Source organism: Pteropus vampyrus, unplaced genomic scaffold (assembly GCF_000151845.1).
Source record: "Pteropus vampyrus isolate Shadow unplaced genomic scaffold, Pvam_2.0 Scaffold2, whole genome shotgun sequence".
NCBI lineage: Eukaryota > Metazoa > Chordata > Mammalia > Chiroptera > Pteropodidae > Pteropus > Pteropus vampyrus.
In genome coordinates this window covers 31,706,015-31,725,426 of record NW_011888783.1, presented here as the reverse complement: position 1 = coordinate 31,725,426, position 19,412 = coordinate 31,706,015, and the positions used below count along the sequence as shown (strand labels likewise).

At 33.0% G+C, this 19,412-nt stretch overlaps 1 protein-coding gene and 1 pseudogene across 4 annotated transcripts in view; one reads left to right on the top strand and one right to left on the bottom strand.

Annotated features, from left to right (window-relative positions):
* Nucleotides 1-19,412, top strand: part of GALNT13 (polypeptide N-acetylgalactosaminyltransferase 13) — a 448,686-nt gene that overhangs the window by 56,537 nt on the left and 372,737 nt on the right. For 2 of the 4 annotated variants that reach the window (XM_011359276.1, XM_011359287.1), the window contains one exon: nt 7,074-7,319. In XM_011359276.1, coding sequence (XP_011357578.1) covers nt 7,178-7,319 — 142 coding nt within the window. In that variant the 5' untranslated portion in view covers nt 7,074-7,177. Of the gene's footprint in view, nt 1-7,073; nt 7,320-19,412 lie in introns of those variants that run through there. The other 2 variants (XM_023528655.1, XM_023528654.1) reach the window with 1 other exon arrangement.
* LOC111739424 lies at nt 18,865-18,983 on the bottom strand (annotated as a pseudogene).

Here is a 19,412-nt window from a genome sequence, read left to right as displayed (position 1 = left end):
AAGATAAGAATTCGGAATTTATTTTAAATGTGACAAAACTACTGGTCAATAATGAGCAGAACAGATTTAAATTTAAATGATTAAATTTAAATTTTTACAGGGTCAACCTGCCTTCTGTGGGGAGAATAGATTATTATGGGAGTGCATTTAAGAAGATAAGGACTAGCATATCATTGAGTGATCCCACTTCTAGTTATATACTCAAGAGAAATGAAAACATATGTCCATGCAAAAGTTTGTACATGAATATTCATAGCTACATTGTTCATGATTGCAAAATAGTGGAAATAACCCACTTGTAGTTCAACTAATAAATGGGTAAATAAAATATGGTATATCTGTACAATGAAATATTATTTGACATGAGGAAATAAAGTACTGGTATATACTGAAACATGAATAAATTGTGAAAACGTTATGCTAAGTGAAGAAGACAGTCACAAAGGACCATGTATTGTATGATTTCACTTATATGAAATGTTCAACATGGGGAAATCAATAGAGACAGGAATTAGATTAGTGGTTACCCAGTGCTAGGGGCAACAAGAGGATTGGGAGGTTATAGAATAGGGGAACTGTTTTCTTTTGAGGTAATAAAAGTGGTCTAAAATTGATTGTGATGGATGTACAACTTTGTAACTGACTATACTACAAGCCACTTTAAATGGACGAATTGTATGTTATGTGAATTACATCTCAATAAAACTGTATTTTTTTTAAAATAAGGGAGTATATCAAGGTGTTTGGTGATGCTGGCTTGGTCTGGTGTGGTAGCAGTGGAATTGGTGAGAGTGGGTCAAATCTGAAGGCAGAGGCAACGGAATTTCCTGCAAGATCAAACAAAGAATGTGAAAGAAAAGAGCTGCCAGAAACAAGTACAAGGCTTTATGGCCAAGCTATGTCAAATGCTGCTTTAGAGTTATGTAAGATAATGCTTAAAAACTACCCATTGGATTTGCCCATGGCCATATTTTACAAGATTTCCATATAGCATTAGTGGCTGAAGTCTGTTGAATTTAAGAAGGAATTGGAGGACAGGGCTATGGGATGTTTAGATAGTGGTTATACATAGGTTTTTTTTTTTTTTTTCCAGAAGTTTTGTTTTAAACATGAGTAGAGAACTGGAGGGATAGCTGAAGAGGTATGTGTGATCAAATTCATTTTTTAAAGATGATTATTTATATAGCATATTTGTATTGATAGCAATGACTTACTAGAAAAGAAAAAACGATGCAGAAGAAACAAGTGCATCAGTGAAATCCATGAATATGTGAGAGCAGAGGGCATTGCACTCCTAAAAGGTCAAGCTGTGTGTTGTAACACTTGGACTTGCAGATTTAGGGGTAACAGTAGTAGCTACAACTAAGCTGATGCATTCAACATGGCAGTATACAAAATTCCCGTTTCATTGTTTATAATCTCTGCTAAATGTGGAAGGTGAAACATTTCTGGAGGCAAAAAATGACAAAACTTAAGTTGTCTTCCTTGGGGCACATCATGAGAGGTCAGGGTCCTTTGGAAAAGACAATGATGCTGGGAAAAATAGAAGGCAGCAGGAAAAGAAGAAGACTAAATATGAAATGTATTGAAAACATAAAAGAAGCCATAAGCACGAGTTTACAGGAGCTGAGCAGCACTGTTGAGGACAGGACGTTTTGGACATCACTCATTCATACAGTCGCCAAGAGTCAGAGCCAACTCAATGGTACATAACACACACATGTAAGAATGTGGTGAGCTGAGAGGAAAAAGCAAGCAGAGGGCAGTATGAGGAAGTCAAACGAGATGCAAAATTTTCTGAGGGATGGAAATGATTTGACTAGCAACAGATTGCTGTGGAGCATTGAAAGTCTACAAGTAGAATTCATAGGTTTAAAATGAGAATAGGGAGTATATTTGGGGGCTTTTTTTCCAGCCATGTTCATCTGTTTGCATATAGGAGTGGAGTAGGGGAAAACTGGATCTAACCAGCATCACAGACTGGGCGACTTTAAAAACAGAAATTTATTTTCTTGCAGATTTAAAAAGTCCAAAATCAATGTGTCAGCAGAATTGCTTTAATTCTGATGTCTCTGTCTGTAGCGTATAAATGGCCACCTTACACAGTCTTTCCTTTATGTGTGTGTGTGTGCTCGTGCACGCCTTCTAGTCACCTCTTCTTAAAGAACACAAGTCATGTGAGATTAAGGGCCACCCATAGGACCTCATTTTACCTTAATTGCCTCTTTAAGGGCCCTATCTTCAGAAACAGTTGCATTCTAAAATATCTGGGGTTGGGACTTCACATAAAGACTTTTTTTTTTTTTTTGGAGAAGGGCACAATTCAGCCCATAACAACCAGTGCTGGAGTTTTAAAACAAAAATATTTTGGAGTGAGAATGAGCATATTATGAGATGTGAAATTCTGTTCTCATATAGCTTACTATTTAAGAAAGAGGGCAAATGTTAAACAATAAAAAACTAATTACCTTTTTAATATATTGGGGGGTAATAGGTATAAAGAAGAAAAATAAAGTGAGTTAAGGAAATATAGAGTATACTGTATTATGTGGGAAAGCTCTCCATGATTTGACATTTGAGCAGGAAAGAAGTACTACTTGGAGGAAATAAAAGTAGGGAGCCATGACCATATCAGTGAGCAGGGAAAACAGCAGATGCATACACCCTGAAGCAAAGTGATGATTTGTCTATGTAAGAAACAGCCAGGAGACCCAAGTCACTGCCATGGAGAACAAGGGTAAATGACAACAGAAAGGTATTATGTACAAATTCTTTTAAATGCTGTTGACTTATGATTTCTTTATTTAATCAAAAGTCAATGAATCATATGATAGGTACATGAACATTTTATTTTTACCTTTAGAAAATGAGGTATGATTTATACAGAATGCAATTACACAGATCTTAAGTAGACAGTTCAATGAGTTTTGACAGTTGTATATCCTGTGTAACTCATACCCCATCAGAAACTACATCTATTAAATATACTTGTGATTGTTAGATATAAAATATATTTGTAATGCTCACAAATATTAATATTAATGTTTAATATTAAATATATTTTGTGGTTTAATATTAAAACATATTTGTAAATCTTAAATATGTTTGTGATGCTCATCTTGTCTCCTGATTCCCTGAATACATACATACTGAACATACACACTGCTTCTAGAAAGATTGGTAGGGAGACTCCTCATTCTTTTTTCTCATTCTTTCAATTATGTTCATGATGATGACAATATTACTGTTACTACTAGTAGTAGCTACTGTATAGTGAGCCCCTCATATATCAGATACTGTTATAAGAGCTTTACATGTATTAATTTACTCAATACTCATCATAGCCTTATGAAGTAGCAACTATTGTTCACATTTTGTGAGTAGGAAAAAGGAGGCATGGATCATTTAAGTAAGTTGAATTAAGTCATACAATTAGTGGATGTTGGAATCCATATTCAAATTATGGCATTTTAACTCTGAAATATATATTTCTAGATTCTAAGCTAGATTGCTTCCTAAAAGTCAAATCTTATGTTATGAATACTTAAATTTTCCTTAGTTTAAATGCAAGTAAGGTTATATATATATATAAATTTTGCTTCTACACCATTTTTCCACATAAGGCGTTTATTTAACATTATTTTTTCTTCCTATTTTCTTAGTGTATCTTTCATTGTGATGTGGTTTTTTACAGTGGTATCTATGGTTTAGGCTGTGGATATATTCTAGTTCACTTTCATTTTAGATCTTCCTTCATACAAAGATCTGTCTTCCTGAAAATAACACCTGTAGCTGATTCAGGGTATTTTTTCCATGCCTACTCACTAGATTTATCAGTCCTTAAACCAAATTTTGCAAAATTGTCCAGTGACCAGTTCACAGAAGCCCCTGCATAGCTATTTAAAACATTTAAAGTCTTTTGGGTGCCCGGAACTTCTGGGAGCACTACCAGCAGTCTTACACTAGCTTCCAGGATCTTTTGGCAGCCTCACACAGCCTCATAAAATAGATTGAATAAATTTGCAACCAGTATGCAGTTTTCTACAAAAGAAAATATATGACTACAGATAAAAATGAGTCGAATAGCAACTAAACTAGACCCCCTGGGTAAGGGATAATCTCCTAATTAAAAACAAAAAAAGTCTTCCTATTTTAATAACATAGTTACTGAACCTCTAAACTTTATCTAGATTTTATTTTTTATATTTGAAATCCATTTTGATAAAGATAGGAAAAATGGTGTATATTTTCAAACAAAAATTTTGTAATATCTCTTAGAATATCTGGCTGATACCCCATTATTTACTGGGCAGGAAGAAAAGGAAAGGAGTCTGATTAGCAAGATGGTACTTACTAGTTTTCTAACTGTTGAAGTTTTCCTATCTAGAGAAATATTTTTAAAGAAAGAGATGACTGTGCTCAAAAAATTTGCAACAATTAGAAAAGGGGTTGTATTTTTGGATCGAAGAGCCTGTAGTTTATGCAAAGTTGATCATGTTCCACATGGGCTTGGCAAGCCAGGAATATTGCAGAAGTTGGACTTGGTTTGAGAAACAGAACTGTGTTTGCAAATAAATAGGGGTTTACTGGAATAAAAACATAATACAGATGCTGATTCTCTTAAATAAACCTGGGCCACCAACTGTGCTTATGTTGGTTGGTGTTACTGTGTATATTGTACCATCCTTCTGCTCAACCAGTTTTATTCTTACAGGAAGAGTATTGGAACACAATATATGAGATTACTATTTAACAAATGCCAGTAGATAAGACTCTTGTAAATGATAACATGTAGAATATTTTTAAGTTAAGAGATAAAATTAAAATCTTAAAATGTATAAGAAAAGACTATTTCATAAATAAACAAAAATTTAAACAGGAACTTAGTTTTTTCCTATAAAATATTAAAGTTAGACTCAGTGCTAATGTCTTGATATATAGATCTAGCAGGCTATGAAATTAAAATAATTGGAATGGCAATAAGATGTGATTTTCCCTTTTTGTTATAAGCAAAGCTGAAATTGAATTTTCAATAACCTCAACTGTTAAGCTCTTAGGAAATGACTTATCTTAGCCATTTTAATATTTAACATTAAATGATTTTAATTTTTCTATTATAATCATATTCATTATATTTTCTTTTTAAAATGTCCTCTTTCTTTATCCTGTTTAAGCCTCACAATATTTTGTGAGATGGATAGAGTAGAAAATATGTTATAAGAAAATGAAGCACAGAGAGGCAAAATGCCTACCTAAAGTCATCTTTTACTTTTATGACATAGCCAGGGATTGTGGTGTTTATGCCTTTATTATCAATCTTTACATTAAAATATTTTATCTAATATATAGATCCTTTATTATAGGATCTTTTATTTTTAAGTATTCCTTCTAAATCCAGAAATCGCTATTTGATAACCATCAGTCTTATATGTACTTTTCCATGGGACTTCTTGTCTATAATAAACTGAAGGGACCGAGTCCATCTTAGGATCAAAGAAGGACAGAAAATTTGATAGCTTTCACATCTCATACAGTGTAGTAAAGCATATATAAAACAACGGGAAATATATATAGGGGAATTTTTCTCTTGTTATCAGGGTTAGAGGCTGGGTTCCAACGTTTAGCTATATTTTTTATGGAACAGTGAAGTCAAAATGAAATAGATAAGTAGCAGAGTATTTTTTTTTCAAGAAAAATAAGAAGCAAACAAATCCCAAATATCATGCATTCCTCAAATTTGCATAGTTTGCTTCTTTTTTAAAATGCCAAATAAATGTAAATTCTATGTAACTATAGAAAAACTTTGTTAAAATAATTTTTAAACTGTCACTTAATGTAAATTTTGAATTCATTACCAGTCTAGATGGATTGTAACAGGGAACAGCATTTATGTTGCTTTATGATGCAAAGTCAGCTGCCCTTAATTCAAAGAGCTTCTGCCTCAGCAAATTGTACTTTGATGTTTTTATTTTGAGGCAAATGTTTCTGAAATACTCTGAGTATCTTTGTATTTAATAGCTGTTCTTCCCAAATATCATCAAAACTATGTTACTTATTCACATCAATAAATTTATACCTTATTTGATATTATTTTAAGTGTAGCATATGATATGAGAATATTTTTGGTTTGATATATTTACTGTAGAGACAGAAACAAATTGACCAGGTTCTTATTGTTCTATATAGTATAAATAAGACAAATATGTATGTGGTATTAATCCTACACTTACTTCGATTTTGTTATTAATTTTGCACATGTCTTTGGTATGCCTTTTAGAATTCTTACTCTGGTTATTCTAAGTCACTTTACACTAATGTGTTATTTCTCCTCTGATAATATTTTTTGAATGTATTCCGTCTTTTCTAAAATAAAGATCTGTTGTGGATACTTTCTGTGCAGACCAGATGGGGTTTTATGGCTTAATAACTGATGACTTATTTCATATAATTGCTCTTTTTCAGAATCTCAGAATTTTTTCTTTTATAGCTTAATATTGATAACTTCGTGTTCTGCAAGATGGTTTACCAGCATTATCGAACTTAGTCCGCATAGATCTTTAGGTTTGGTACCGTTATTTTCATTTCACAGATGAACAAACTGAGGCTTAGAAAGGCTTCCAAAAAGACAAAGTGAATAGACCCAGGCCTGTCTGTGTATAAAGGCCAGTTCTTAGCCACTACAATATATTGTACCCCAGAATGATTTCTATTTCAGCACTTTTGGCTCTTGGAAGTACTGAAACAGCATAGGTTCAGAACCATACTATCTGACAACCTGTAGTCTGCAGAATATTGTGATAGGAATTTAAGGAGAAGACAGTACAACTTAAAGAAATCAAATAATTGTCAAGGGCCTAGCAGAGTAGTGGCAGGTCTAGAATTAGCTGTGTGAATTTTATCCACCTGACTTGCCTGCAACTTTAATTTATTTGGACATCTAATTCTGCCTTTGAAAGTCCAGTGCTGATGTATATGGGAACATTAAATAAGTCATATATTTCATGTTATATCTCTTTTATGCAAGACAAATATTATGGTAATGAAATTTTTCTTTTCTTTTTTTTAAAATACAGTGGGATGCATTCTGCCTTTATTCTGGACTTCAGCTCTGTGGCTTGGATTTATCACAGTAGCATCTGTCTTCGATCTATGTGTTAACTAGAAATCAAGGAAAGACATGAGGAGGTTTGTTTACTGCAAGGTGGTTCTAGCCACTTCACTGATGTGGGTTCTGGTTGATGTCTTCTTACTCCTCTACTTCAGTGAGTGTAACAAATGTGATGACAAGAAGGAGAGATCCCTGCTACCTGCTCTCAGGGGTAAGTGCTTATGAAGTAAATGTTACTTTTAAAGAGATGAGAATGACAGTGACTCATTACAAAACATGAAACTTCAAAATACGGGTTGCTTAAACTTATTGAGTTAGAAGAGCGTTTTGGCAGAACTATTTATCTACATTTAACCATGGGAAAGCTACTCTACTTTTCTTGGCCTCAGTGTCTTGTTAGGAGAAATGAGAAGAATGAGTTCATCTTTAAGTTACTTTCCAATTCTAAAATTCCTACGTTCTGTGACTGTATGGAAAGAACAATTTAGAGAACATCCTAACTGGAAAGAATTTTAAACGTAGGCTTCCAGAAGCAAAAGCCCTTAGGGACCAAGCATGTAACATAAAGAGGAAAACCTATTAAAGTGAGATGGTAGATACTATAGCAAAATGCAACTGCATGTGGCACTCCTAAAGACTTCCAAAAACAATAAAACAAATGAACAAACACCATTTTTGTAATCAAAGTACATGTTGGTGGCCAGATTCAACTGTGGGCTGTCAGATTGTTGCCCTATGCTAAGAGCAAAAGATAATTTTGAGTATATTATAAAGTCACTTTAACTCAATATTTACCTCTTTAGGGACCAGTTTCAATAGCTAAATAAGAGTGAATTCTAAAACATCAGAGTGCTATGTATAAATGGGGATTTATTAAATGAAGTCATAGATTCATTTCCTATATTATTCCAAATATTTTTCTCTATGCTTTTTTGTTGACTTCTAAATCTATACATATGTTTTTAAGTATTCTTAGTAAATGAGTGCATCTAAAGTATTTATGGGTTTTTGAAATTAATTTTATTCTCATTGAATTAAACTTTATTTTTTTCTTGAAATCTAGTGTACATTAATTGTCTGTTTAACAAAAGCTTCCTTCATAAATATGACAAAAGGTAAACTCTGAGGTCCAGCTGAAATATTTGTACCTTTGGGAAAAATGAATCTAAATTACCGACTTGAAATTTGCATTTATTTAAGGAATGTAATCTGCTTTTCATGTTACAGATATTTTTGAGATTATTTATTAATCAAAATATGCTACTGAATAGAATTTCATTGATATCGTCTGGTTTTATGAGATTTAGAGAAATACAGAAGAGCATTTCCAAAAATTAATTTTTGTTAAAAGACCATTTTGGACATCTTGAGTTTGCTTTAGATTACAATCATACTCTAACTCAATTGGAGAAATTCTGATTATCTTCTTCTTTTCAAAATGAGCCTAACTTTTCCACTGTGGTTTTTGACTAGTACAAAGAATTGGGAAAAAGTACCTTGGAAGTAACTGAGCCTAGACCCATTTAGGTAGTTTATGTGCATTTTTTTACACCTTTATACTAGAACTATTCAAATAAAAGAACATTATGGATCCATTAGTTCTTGATAAATGAACATGGGGATTGATTGATTTGCTGATCTTTGGTTAAAATCCTAGAGTTAATCAGTTGTCTCTGTTTCTTTGTTAGAATCAGTTGAGCTGCTGCTTGGCTGAAAGTGTAAATGTGTTTTGATGGATCACATAAGTTTGAAATGACCACTTTGTCATTTGTTGAATGGAGACATCTAGATTGGTCACAAAAAGTGTTGTAATCTGATTCAGCAAAATTATGACAGCTTTTTTCAAGTACCAAACAAGTACAGTTTTGCTGATTTAAGTTCTTACCGCTCAGTCTTAAATCTCAAAATGTGAAATTCAATGATGCAAGAAAAAAAAAATTTGTCCTTGTACTTAAATTGTTAATTAAACTACATTCTCTTTATTTTAAGACTTGTTTAGTGTTGTATATTAATGTTTATCTTGGTATCGTAAAATAGATTTAGGGTTGAATTTCATTTTCTATTTTTAATTATTATTTCAGAATATTACTTCATTCAGGAATTGTGCCATGTACTTAAAATATTTTATATACAGGCAAATGATGTTGTGCAAAGTTCACTTGATTGAAATTTTCATGCTCAAAATTTACTAAAAACAGGCCTTTTGACTTAAAAAAAAATGTATCTTTATGGACATATGTGTCTCCATTATTAAAACAAAGGGTTTGGATTAGGTAGTTTCTAAGAATCCTATTTCTAAATTTTAAACAATTTCTAAGTATCCAATGTTACCACATATTTTGAATTAATTTTTAAGAAATATTCATTAATTTAGTCATCAAATCATCAATTATTTAAGTGCCTATCAAGTCAACATGTTGTACACCTTAATGATACACAATGTTATGCATCGATTATATCTCAATTAAAAAAACCATAGCCCTGTAATGTGCAAAGGAAAAACAAGTCCAAAGCATAAGCATAAGGACATCTGAGTCACAGGTGCTATGACAATGTTACCACAAAATTAAAAACCTTTGTTGAACAACCCGGTTCTTACCTCTTCCCCACTGAACTATCTGTATAACTTTGTCAAAGTCCTTAACAAAATCCTAGGTTCCTTACTTAAAATGACAACCTTAGTGGCAATAAATCCTGCTTCACAAGGTTGCCTTGAGAATTAAATGAGATGATGTGCATAAACTCTCAGTGGAGTATTGGCTCACGATAATCCTTTACCAATATCTGGTAAATGTTGAGAATTTACCTGAAAGGTCCGAATGAGGCTCTCCCAAGCTTTGCTGTCCGCAAGGGGTAGCCGTTATTCAGGATAAGACTCCAGAGGAGGAAGTAACTCTTTAAAAAAAATGTTAAGTTCCTATGATGTGGTAAGACATGGGGATAGAAGGAAACTGATATTCCTACTGTTATGAAGCTTACAGTCAATAGCAAAGTAAACATTTTTCTTTCTTTCTTTTTTTTTTTTGTCTCTCTCTCGGTAAAAATGTAATTTAGAAATGATTACAAGCACAGTGGGTATATAATGGGTATTAGGATGAGGAAGAGGGAAGTGGATGTTATGAGTAGAGGCAAGTGTATCCAGGGCATTAAATAAAATTTCACAGAGGCTGTGGCATTTAAGCTGAGGTCTAAAACATTAAAGTAGGAAATTGTTAAAGAAGAAAATACTAAATTTTTTGTGAAATGATAAAGATTACAGAAAACCCAGGAGACTTCTGACGGAGAAAAATATTGAGGTCTTATAAAATTAGAGTAATTAAGATTATGATATTAGAACAAAGGGACAAAAAAGGACAGACAAATTGCCCAGTGGAGCAGAATTGAGACCTAGAAGTAGACACACACATGTTTGGAGCATTCAGTGTATGACAGAGGAAGCACTACATATCAATGGGAGAAAGAAGGGCTATTTTATAAATAGACCTGAAAATAAAATGATAATTCATGTGAAAAACACATGAAATTGCATTTCTATTTCATGTCATAAACCAAGATAAACTTTAGATGTATTAATGTCAAAAATAAAACTAAAACTTAGCAGAAAATATTAGGCATCTATAATACCTTGAATTAAGAAAAAATTCTAAAATACGACACAAAAAACATTGACCATTAAAAAATTGACAATTTCAATATATTAAAATTGAGTAAGTTAGTTTATTCAAATATAGCGTAAAGTAAAAATAGTTACAAATTGTAGATATTTGTAAAACATGCAACTGTTTATTGTCAAATATATACAAACAACTCCTATTGTTAATAAGAAAAGCCTAAATAGTTCAATAGGCAAAAATGAGCAACAGACATGAGTAGATGCTTCTTAGAAAAGAGAATACATATAGCAAAAAAACTTATGAAGAAATATCTAACATCAATTTTGATCAGGGAAATGCAGACCAAGGCTTCAATTACATATTTATATCCATTCAGTTACCAAAAATTAAAAAGGCCGATAATACCAATTGTTAGAGATGATACATCCCCACATTTTTATAACTTCAGAGAGCAGTTTGGCATTATCTCTGAAACCTGAAAATTTGTGTATGACCTAACACTCATAGTCATATACTTAAGAAATTTTCCATATACACAAATATTTTAAAGAATTACTGTTTATAAAAATAAAACATAGGGCCATCAGAGGAAAAGTTGATGAATGGTGGTATATCAATATAAAGGATTAGTATATAGTAGTCAAAATTAAAGTACAACGACCTGCACCAATATGAATGATTATTGATGATATAATAATAAGTATAAAAGTGATGTCTCTCAAAGATGACATACAGCTTGTTACAGTTCGAACAGCTAAAAGCAACTAAAATTTACAAATATACCTTTTAGTAATATATAGAGATGCAACAAGACTTCATATAAAGCAAGCAAAGCTAATTATAAATGTGAGATTTAGGACATTGATTGTCATATATTTGGGGGAGATAAGGGCATGGGATGGGGGTGAACATTTTGACTGAATGTGAGGTATTTCTAGGGTCCTATATTTGTTTTTGATTCTGGGTTTGATATGTCTGTTACATAATAGTGATAACTAAGTGAATGAATAATAGCTACTGAATAGATTTAAAAATTGGAAATCTACTGAATGGGTTTAAAAGATAGAGCAGACATGACTGCATTAGTTTTATGGATTCAGTTCAGGGAGGCTGGGAAGGCAGCTGTGGCATCACTCCATGAATTTGGTGAAGGAATTGATGCCTGCTTAGAACAGATTAGTGGCAGTGAGGTATGAAAGAAGTGGGTGAAAGAAAGAGGTATTTGAGATATGGGAGTAAGAGAGCTGGATGCTTTACTGTCTCTGACAGGTGTAGGAGATAGAAGTGTCAAGGACAAGTCTCAGGTTTCTTACAGGGCATTATTTGACTCAATTTCATGAAAGAGGAGAGAATGTAAGAGGAGATAATTTGCAGACATTGAGTTTATTTTAGACATATTGAATTTGAGACACCTGTTAGGGAACTGAATGGAATTGTTCAGTAGGAAGATGGCTATATTATTAAACTCTAAGTATCAGACTTAATAAACATCACTTGTATGGTGTTTTTTTTCCCCCCCTAAAATGGATTATATTCTCTTTTTTGTTAAATGGAATATATGGAATATAACTGAATCTGTTACTGAGTCAGCATCATCATTTTATACATCAATTACTGAATGATGCTATAAAAAAGATTATTTTATGACTTTTTAGGAGCACGTAGACTTTTTCCAATATTAGATACAGATCCATGACTCCCCTTTTTTTCCTGTTTTCTTAGGATTGCTTTTTGGTAACATAAGTAGGTTAGAGGATCACTTTAACTCTTTTATGCCACTTTGGTGCCACCTAGAACTAAAATGCACTGGAGGACATTTTTGACTCCTGTTATGGAATAGTAAGTGGAGCTACTCCCAAAGTGGAAGAATTGGAATAGATATTTTAGAGAAGAGGTATTTAAAAAGACCAGTGTGCTGCAGTGCACTTGTAAACAGTACAGAAATTTGAAGTTGTGTAGCAAATTTGCATGAGTACTGTGCAATATCAGATCCTACTCCTGGCTCCCCAACTAAGGGCTTATGTCCTTAGACAAGTTAATTAATCTCTCTGGACCTCCGTTGCTGTCTGTATAATGAAATGAATTTGAGTCATGGTTTAAAAAAATTAGGTTAGTCTTCAAATGAAGAATTATATATTTCTGGCCATTTTTTTCAATAAAACTATGGAAAATGACCTCTTTTAGTATCTAGCTTTTGATCAGCCCACAGATAATGTGTAGTCTAAGATGAGAAGTGGTGATATACAAGTGACATGATGGGAAGAGCTCTGCTTAGAAACTACAGAAGGGTCTTTCCTTTGTCACGGAAGACAGAATAGATATAAAGTTAAGATTTTTAAGAAGGGAAAGAACCTACTTTTCTCTACCTGATCCTGAATCTTGAACATATTATACATACTTAGGAAATGAAATGAAATTTTCTTTCCAAAAAAAGGGAAAAATATCTAAGAAAGAATTGCTGCTTATATGTAAACAAAGATAAGTGCATTAGCCAATAATGATAATAGCAATAATTATAAGCTATTAAATACTCTAATTATTTACAAATGTTAGCTCAGTTATTTTTCCTCCCCCCAAAATCTGTGAAGTAGGTATTCTTTTTTTTTTTACATCTGAGGAAACTGAGGCAGAGTGAGTGAGTGGGAAAACAATCCTGTGTTTCTCCTTGACTCACGTACACGAATACTTCTAACACCAGACATGCGGGTTTTCCTCTGTAACAAGCAATTCTCTGAGACATCAGCTGGGTGTCCTACAATTCTGACACCGTCTACCTGAAGTTAATATTAGATTATACAAGTTAAGGGCTCAGTCCCAGAAGACTGCCCCCACTTCAGACACCAACTGCAAGTAGCAGTTTTTACCTGTACCTCTGACTGACTACTTATAAATCATTGTTCCTATCACCTGCTCTTTGAGTTCATAATTTGCTAAAATATCTTGCAGAACTCAGGCAAACACTTATTCATATTTACCAGTTTATTATAAAGGGTATAGTAAGAATATAAATGAACAGTCAGATGAAGCGATACATAGGGTGAGGTCCAGAAGGGTCCTAAGTGCAGGAGCTTCTGTCTCCATGGATGTGGGGCGCACCGCCCTCTAGGTCTGTGGATGCATTAACCAACCCAGAAACTCTCTGAACCTCATACTTTTGAGATTTTTATGAAGGCTTCATCCTGTAGACACGAATGATCATTAACTAAATCTCTCCCCTCCCCTTCCCTGAAGCATGGGGAATAGGGCTGAAAGTTTCAAGCTCCTATTCTTTTTGGTGACCCCCATCTAAGAGCCATCCAGGAGCTCACTAAGAGTTGCCTCATTCAAACAAAAGGCATTCTTGTCACCCAGGAAGTTTTAAAAGATTTAGGAGCTCAGTATCTGAAACCAGGGTCAAAGATCAAATATTAGAACAAAAGATGCTTCTAGTGCTCTAAGCACTTAGGAAATTCCAAGGGTTAGAGCAGCTCTGTGCTAGGAACTAGAGTAGAGACTGATGTATATCTTCTGTTATTTCACAGTGAAGTTAAGGGGAAGTGCTAGAATTTTAACAACCAATAGAATAGGATTTGATTATTATACTAGACGATGTAGTCATCAACAAAAGTCAGTTTGCATTGAAATTCAAGTACTGTACCTTCATTCAGATACCAATATGGAGTATACTTCTTGAAAACTTGAATTGAGTGTTTTGTCTTCACGCTCAGAAACACCCTAGCCTGGATCTCCCTGGTGAGTAGGATGTATCGGCTCCAGCCAGGAAAATGTTTCCGAGGGACCCTTCAGGGTTCAGATCATTTATAAAACACCATTACCTTATTTGGCATTTTAAGCTTCTACAAAGTAACGCTTACCCACTTGTGTCCCTTGAGACTCTCCACTGCTGCTCCTAATTGGAGGAAATCAGGGAATGAGTGCAATTGCTGATTGGTAATCTCAACTCAATACCTGCATGTTTCCCTTGGTCCTTCCTGGGAAGCTAACTGGTCCCTTCTTATAAATCTGGGGACATGGTTAGCCTTGCTGTCTTGAATTTTTGACAGTGGGCTATTATGTCAGCCTTTTCTTTTATTTCTTTCTAAATGATAACATTAACACCTAGCAATGTACTCATTTATTAAACAGTAAGTGTTTGTTAGTCTTTGGTACTTTAAGGGAAAATTCCAATGTGTAGGTGTGACAAGAAACTGGAAAATGGTGAATTAGAGTATTAAAGCTAATACTAAATTTTCCTTGTTTTTTTTTTTTTTTTTTTTTTTGAGTATGGCTTTACATTTTGGGGGGAAGTAAAGTGTGTGGTTGATTAAAATGCACTGTCAGTATTGGAATTGCCCTGAATAAATTATGATGACCATTGAAATTTTCAGATGATAATATTTGTAGTCATAAAGAGTGAGGCATAAAGACAGTCAACTTAGATCAAGGGCATATACTTCCCAGATAATTTTTAATAAAGTTTATATATAATGTTCAAATATTAATAGGCCTTATAAAATTTTGACCTTTGATACTTGCTTTGTCCTTTCACACTTTTATTCATAATTCACTGATCCGTCTGCCTGTCTACTCAATGTTAGAAATAAAAATATAGCGTAATAATGAACAATTATTAGGTTTGCTGTGCTAGGTACTTTGTATAAATAATTTTGATTAATTCTCAAAGTAGCATGAAGGGTAGGTGCTATTATTATCCTCATTTACATATGAGAAACTGAGACCTAGAAAGGCTAATTAAATTCCCCAAGGTCACAAAACCAGTAAGATGAAAGGAAGGACTCATAGCCTGGTTTGTCAGACTTTTGAGCCTAGACTTTGACCCACTATGTTATGCTGTGTCCCTGACTCAGATGCCTAGACTCCTTTTAGGCAGAGTAATCATAACATATATACTATTTATAACGTATTTACACAAACAGGGATATTTTCAGAGGACAAAGAAGGAGGTGGCCACTGACCTTGTATGAAAACATGTCTTATTTAACTTAGGAGAAAAGTACTTTATAGACTCACCATCCCTTATCTCAGACTTCAGCAATTTTGCATTTATCGAATCTCTACAGTATTCTAATTAATTTAGGTCATAATTTTTCTCAGCAGTTTCCTTTGGGGCCAAGCCTCTGAAGTCTTAGAATAGTTAAAAGTTGTAAACATTAGAAGCACTATGTTTTTCAAAGCTTAATAAGAATAATTGATGCAAGTTTTTCATCCATTTATTCAATAAAGCTACTGGGTAGGTACTATGAAATATACAGAGTTTAATCAAATAGAACATATGTCTTCAAGAATAATACAGCCTATTGGAGGCCTGATGTGTAATTACACACATGTACATAAATAACCACATTACTAGATAGAAAGTTGTGGCTGCTCTAAGAGAGATACCAGATAAACTACTGTGAAGGTATATAAATTATGTGGGCTTGTGACAATTGGTAGGGAATAGATGTCAGAAGGAAAGAGAAAGCTATTGCCTTTCCCAAAATAAGGATATCAGAGTTATGTAAATAGGTTGATTGAAGCCAGTCATAAAGGGGATTTCTAGATTTTATGTTGAAAGTTAAGATAAAGACAGTTTTTAAAGGATTTTGAATGCTGGGAAAAGGACTTTTTAACTTTATTCTCCAGGAAATGGGGAGCCAGTGAAGATTTCTGGAAAAGGAAAGATCTGTGATCACCAGCTAAAGTTTAGAAGGAGAATGCAATGCTGTGATGTATGCAAGACAATAGCATTAAGGCAATTTTATCTTTATTTAAATAAAGACTGAGGCATTAAAGTTTTATTTATGAATGAAAACCACTTGAATTAGATGGTAACTAAATGAAATATTAAATCATTTAAATTGATTCTCTTGGCAAATTGATTGGTAGGGACAAGGAAAATTTTCCTTATGTAAAATTGAGTTTAGACGTTTTAAAAAGTACTCAAAATTTTAATCAGTATTAATTTAGCTGAGACAATTTATGAACAAACATTTGAGTGCTTGATTTGTGTCAGAACATAGAATAGAAAGAGAAAGAAGACATGTTCCTGTTCTCATGTTTAGAAGAGGAGAAGGGAATTCAGAATTATATGAATGAAATGTCAGAGAGAATATATGAAATAAGTAGAGAGAAAATTTATTAAGACCATATTTGCCTTTTGAGGGTAAGATCTAATTTTCAATTCCATAAAGACTGGAGTTGATTGAGTAGAGAGTTGGGCATAAAACTATTTATCAAACTGTCCACTTATAAAATGGGGATAGACAAATTTGATAATTTGATCTCTAATCACTGGAAATCATTGTCACTAAAGCGCTATGTTGCAGCAGAGACAAGTGGCTAAGATAGAATTTTTGTGAGTTTTGTCCACTTTTGTCCTCAACACCTAAAATTGTACATACCTCATACTATACTAGGTGCTCAATTAATAATTGTTGAATGAATGAACAATGAATGCATGATCAGCTTGGCACTTTTCAGAGGTTCTTATGATTGTAGAGTATATAGTTTAGGTTGATGATTAAGAAACTTAAAATAACTTACTTATCATGGCAAAAGTTTTCATTGGTGTTATTGTTTAAACATAGTCTAAACTTTTTTTTTTTTTCTTTTTTGGTCCGTAAAATTTGGTTTACAGTCTAAATTGGCAAACTTATAGCCAAGGGACTGTCTTTTCTCCTTTTCTGCCTTGTGTTGGATTTATATACTGTCTTTGTGATGCAGAGGCATATAAGATTGCTGTATATTGACATGTGGTAATGCTATCATTGAAGAGAGCTCTACATGGAGCAGGCATATTGTATGGGATATGTGGAATGAATCAATACATACAGTCAATACAAGAACATATATGAAAGTTAGATTGAGGAATTTTAAGAAATATGTGGGTATGTGGTATATTTAATTCATCTGTGAAAAGGTGGAAAAAATAGACATGATGGAAAATGAATATTAAAAAGTAATATTGGAAAGTCTTTAAAATGAAAAACCAAAAAAAGGAAATTACCAAAAATAAGGTAATGAAATTGTAGAACAGGGCACATAGTCAATAAGTGAGGCTGTATGTAAATATAGCTTTGGTAATAATTGAGGATAGTAGCTGGTTAAGAAATATTATTTTAAAATAAACATTATTGAAGTATAATATAATGCTCTAGTTTAAGTGTAAAGTTTGATGAGTTTTGACAAATGAATCCTAGGGTTCACCCTCACAATGAGGATCCCCCCTCTAAAATGTTTCCTCAAATACTGTTTTCAGTTCCTTCACTGCAGCTGCAGACAACCACTGATCTGGTTTTTGTGACTATTGGTTAGTTTTGCCCATTATAGAAAATCTATTTGGAAATATACACTATGAACTCTTGTGTGTCTGGCTACTTTTGCTCACCATAAGGGTTTTGAAATTAATCCATCATGTTAAGTGTATCAGTGGTTCTATTGCTGAGAAGTATTCTATTATATCTGTATTTTATATTTATTTATCTTTTCAACCTGTTACGGGCATTTGGGTTCTTTCATTGGCTGTTTTGAATAAAGCTGCTACATTCATACATAAGTCTGTGTGGATATGTTTTTACAACTCGGGTAAATATCAAGGAGTGGTAGTGCTGAGTCATATACTGAGTATATTTTAATTTTGTAAGATAAATGCCAGTATGTTTTCCCAAGTTCTCATACTATTTACTATTCCCATCAGTGAAGTAGGAGACATCTAGTTACTCCATATCCTGGCCAACACTTCGTAACCACTGTTTTTAATTTTAGCCATTGTAGTGAATTCGTAATGATATCTCATTGTGGTTTTAATGTGTATGTCTTGATAACTAATAATATTGAGCATCTTTTCATCTTTCTTGGCCAATCTTCTTTTATAAAGTATCTGTCAAAGTCTTTTACCTATTTTGTAATTGGCTTGTATGTGGCTTGCTTTAAATTTTTTAAAATGGTATTTTTCAAAGAGCAGAGATTTTCAATTTTGATGAAGTCCAATGTATTATTTTTTTTTTTTTTTTTTTTTTTTTGTTTTCTTTTTTAAAATTTTTTTGCTTTTGCCAAGGCCTTGAGGTTTTTTTTTTTTTTTTTAGGCAAGGCAACCCTTGGTTGACCTCACAGATTGCAAAGTCCGTGTCAGTTTACATCCCTTATTTTTAAAATTTCTTATGCCTATAGCACCTAGTCTTCCTAGGTGGTCTCCCATCCAAGTACTAACCAGGCCTCACTTTGCTTAGCTTCTGAGATCAGATGGGATTGGGCTTGTTCAGGGTGGCATGGCCATAGACAAAAAAATTTTTTCTTCTGCTTTATCTTTTAGAAGATTTTGGTTTTAATGTTTAAAATTTTAAGCCTTTTGTGTATTGTATAAGGAGAGTAAAGTTTACTTTTTTTCCAAAATAAAATCTAGCTGTTCCAGCAATATTTATTCTTTGAAGATAAGAAATGCATGGATTTTAGAAATAAGGATGACATTTTCATGTAATATTTCTCAGTATGCACCTATAAATTTTTCTATTGCTTATATGAATGAGTTGGCCATAACGATTGTAGTTTACTTTCTAGAATTCATTGGATATTATTTGTAATTGATGTAAAATTTGTTATATAGCTTGAAAATAATCCAAATATTACTAACCAAATATTCTTTAGACATTATGACTTTAAGGCAAATGAAAAATCTAATATAATTCATTATGTTTGAAAAAACAGTACTA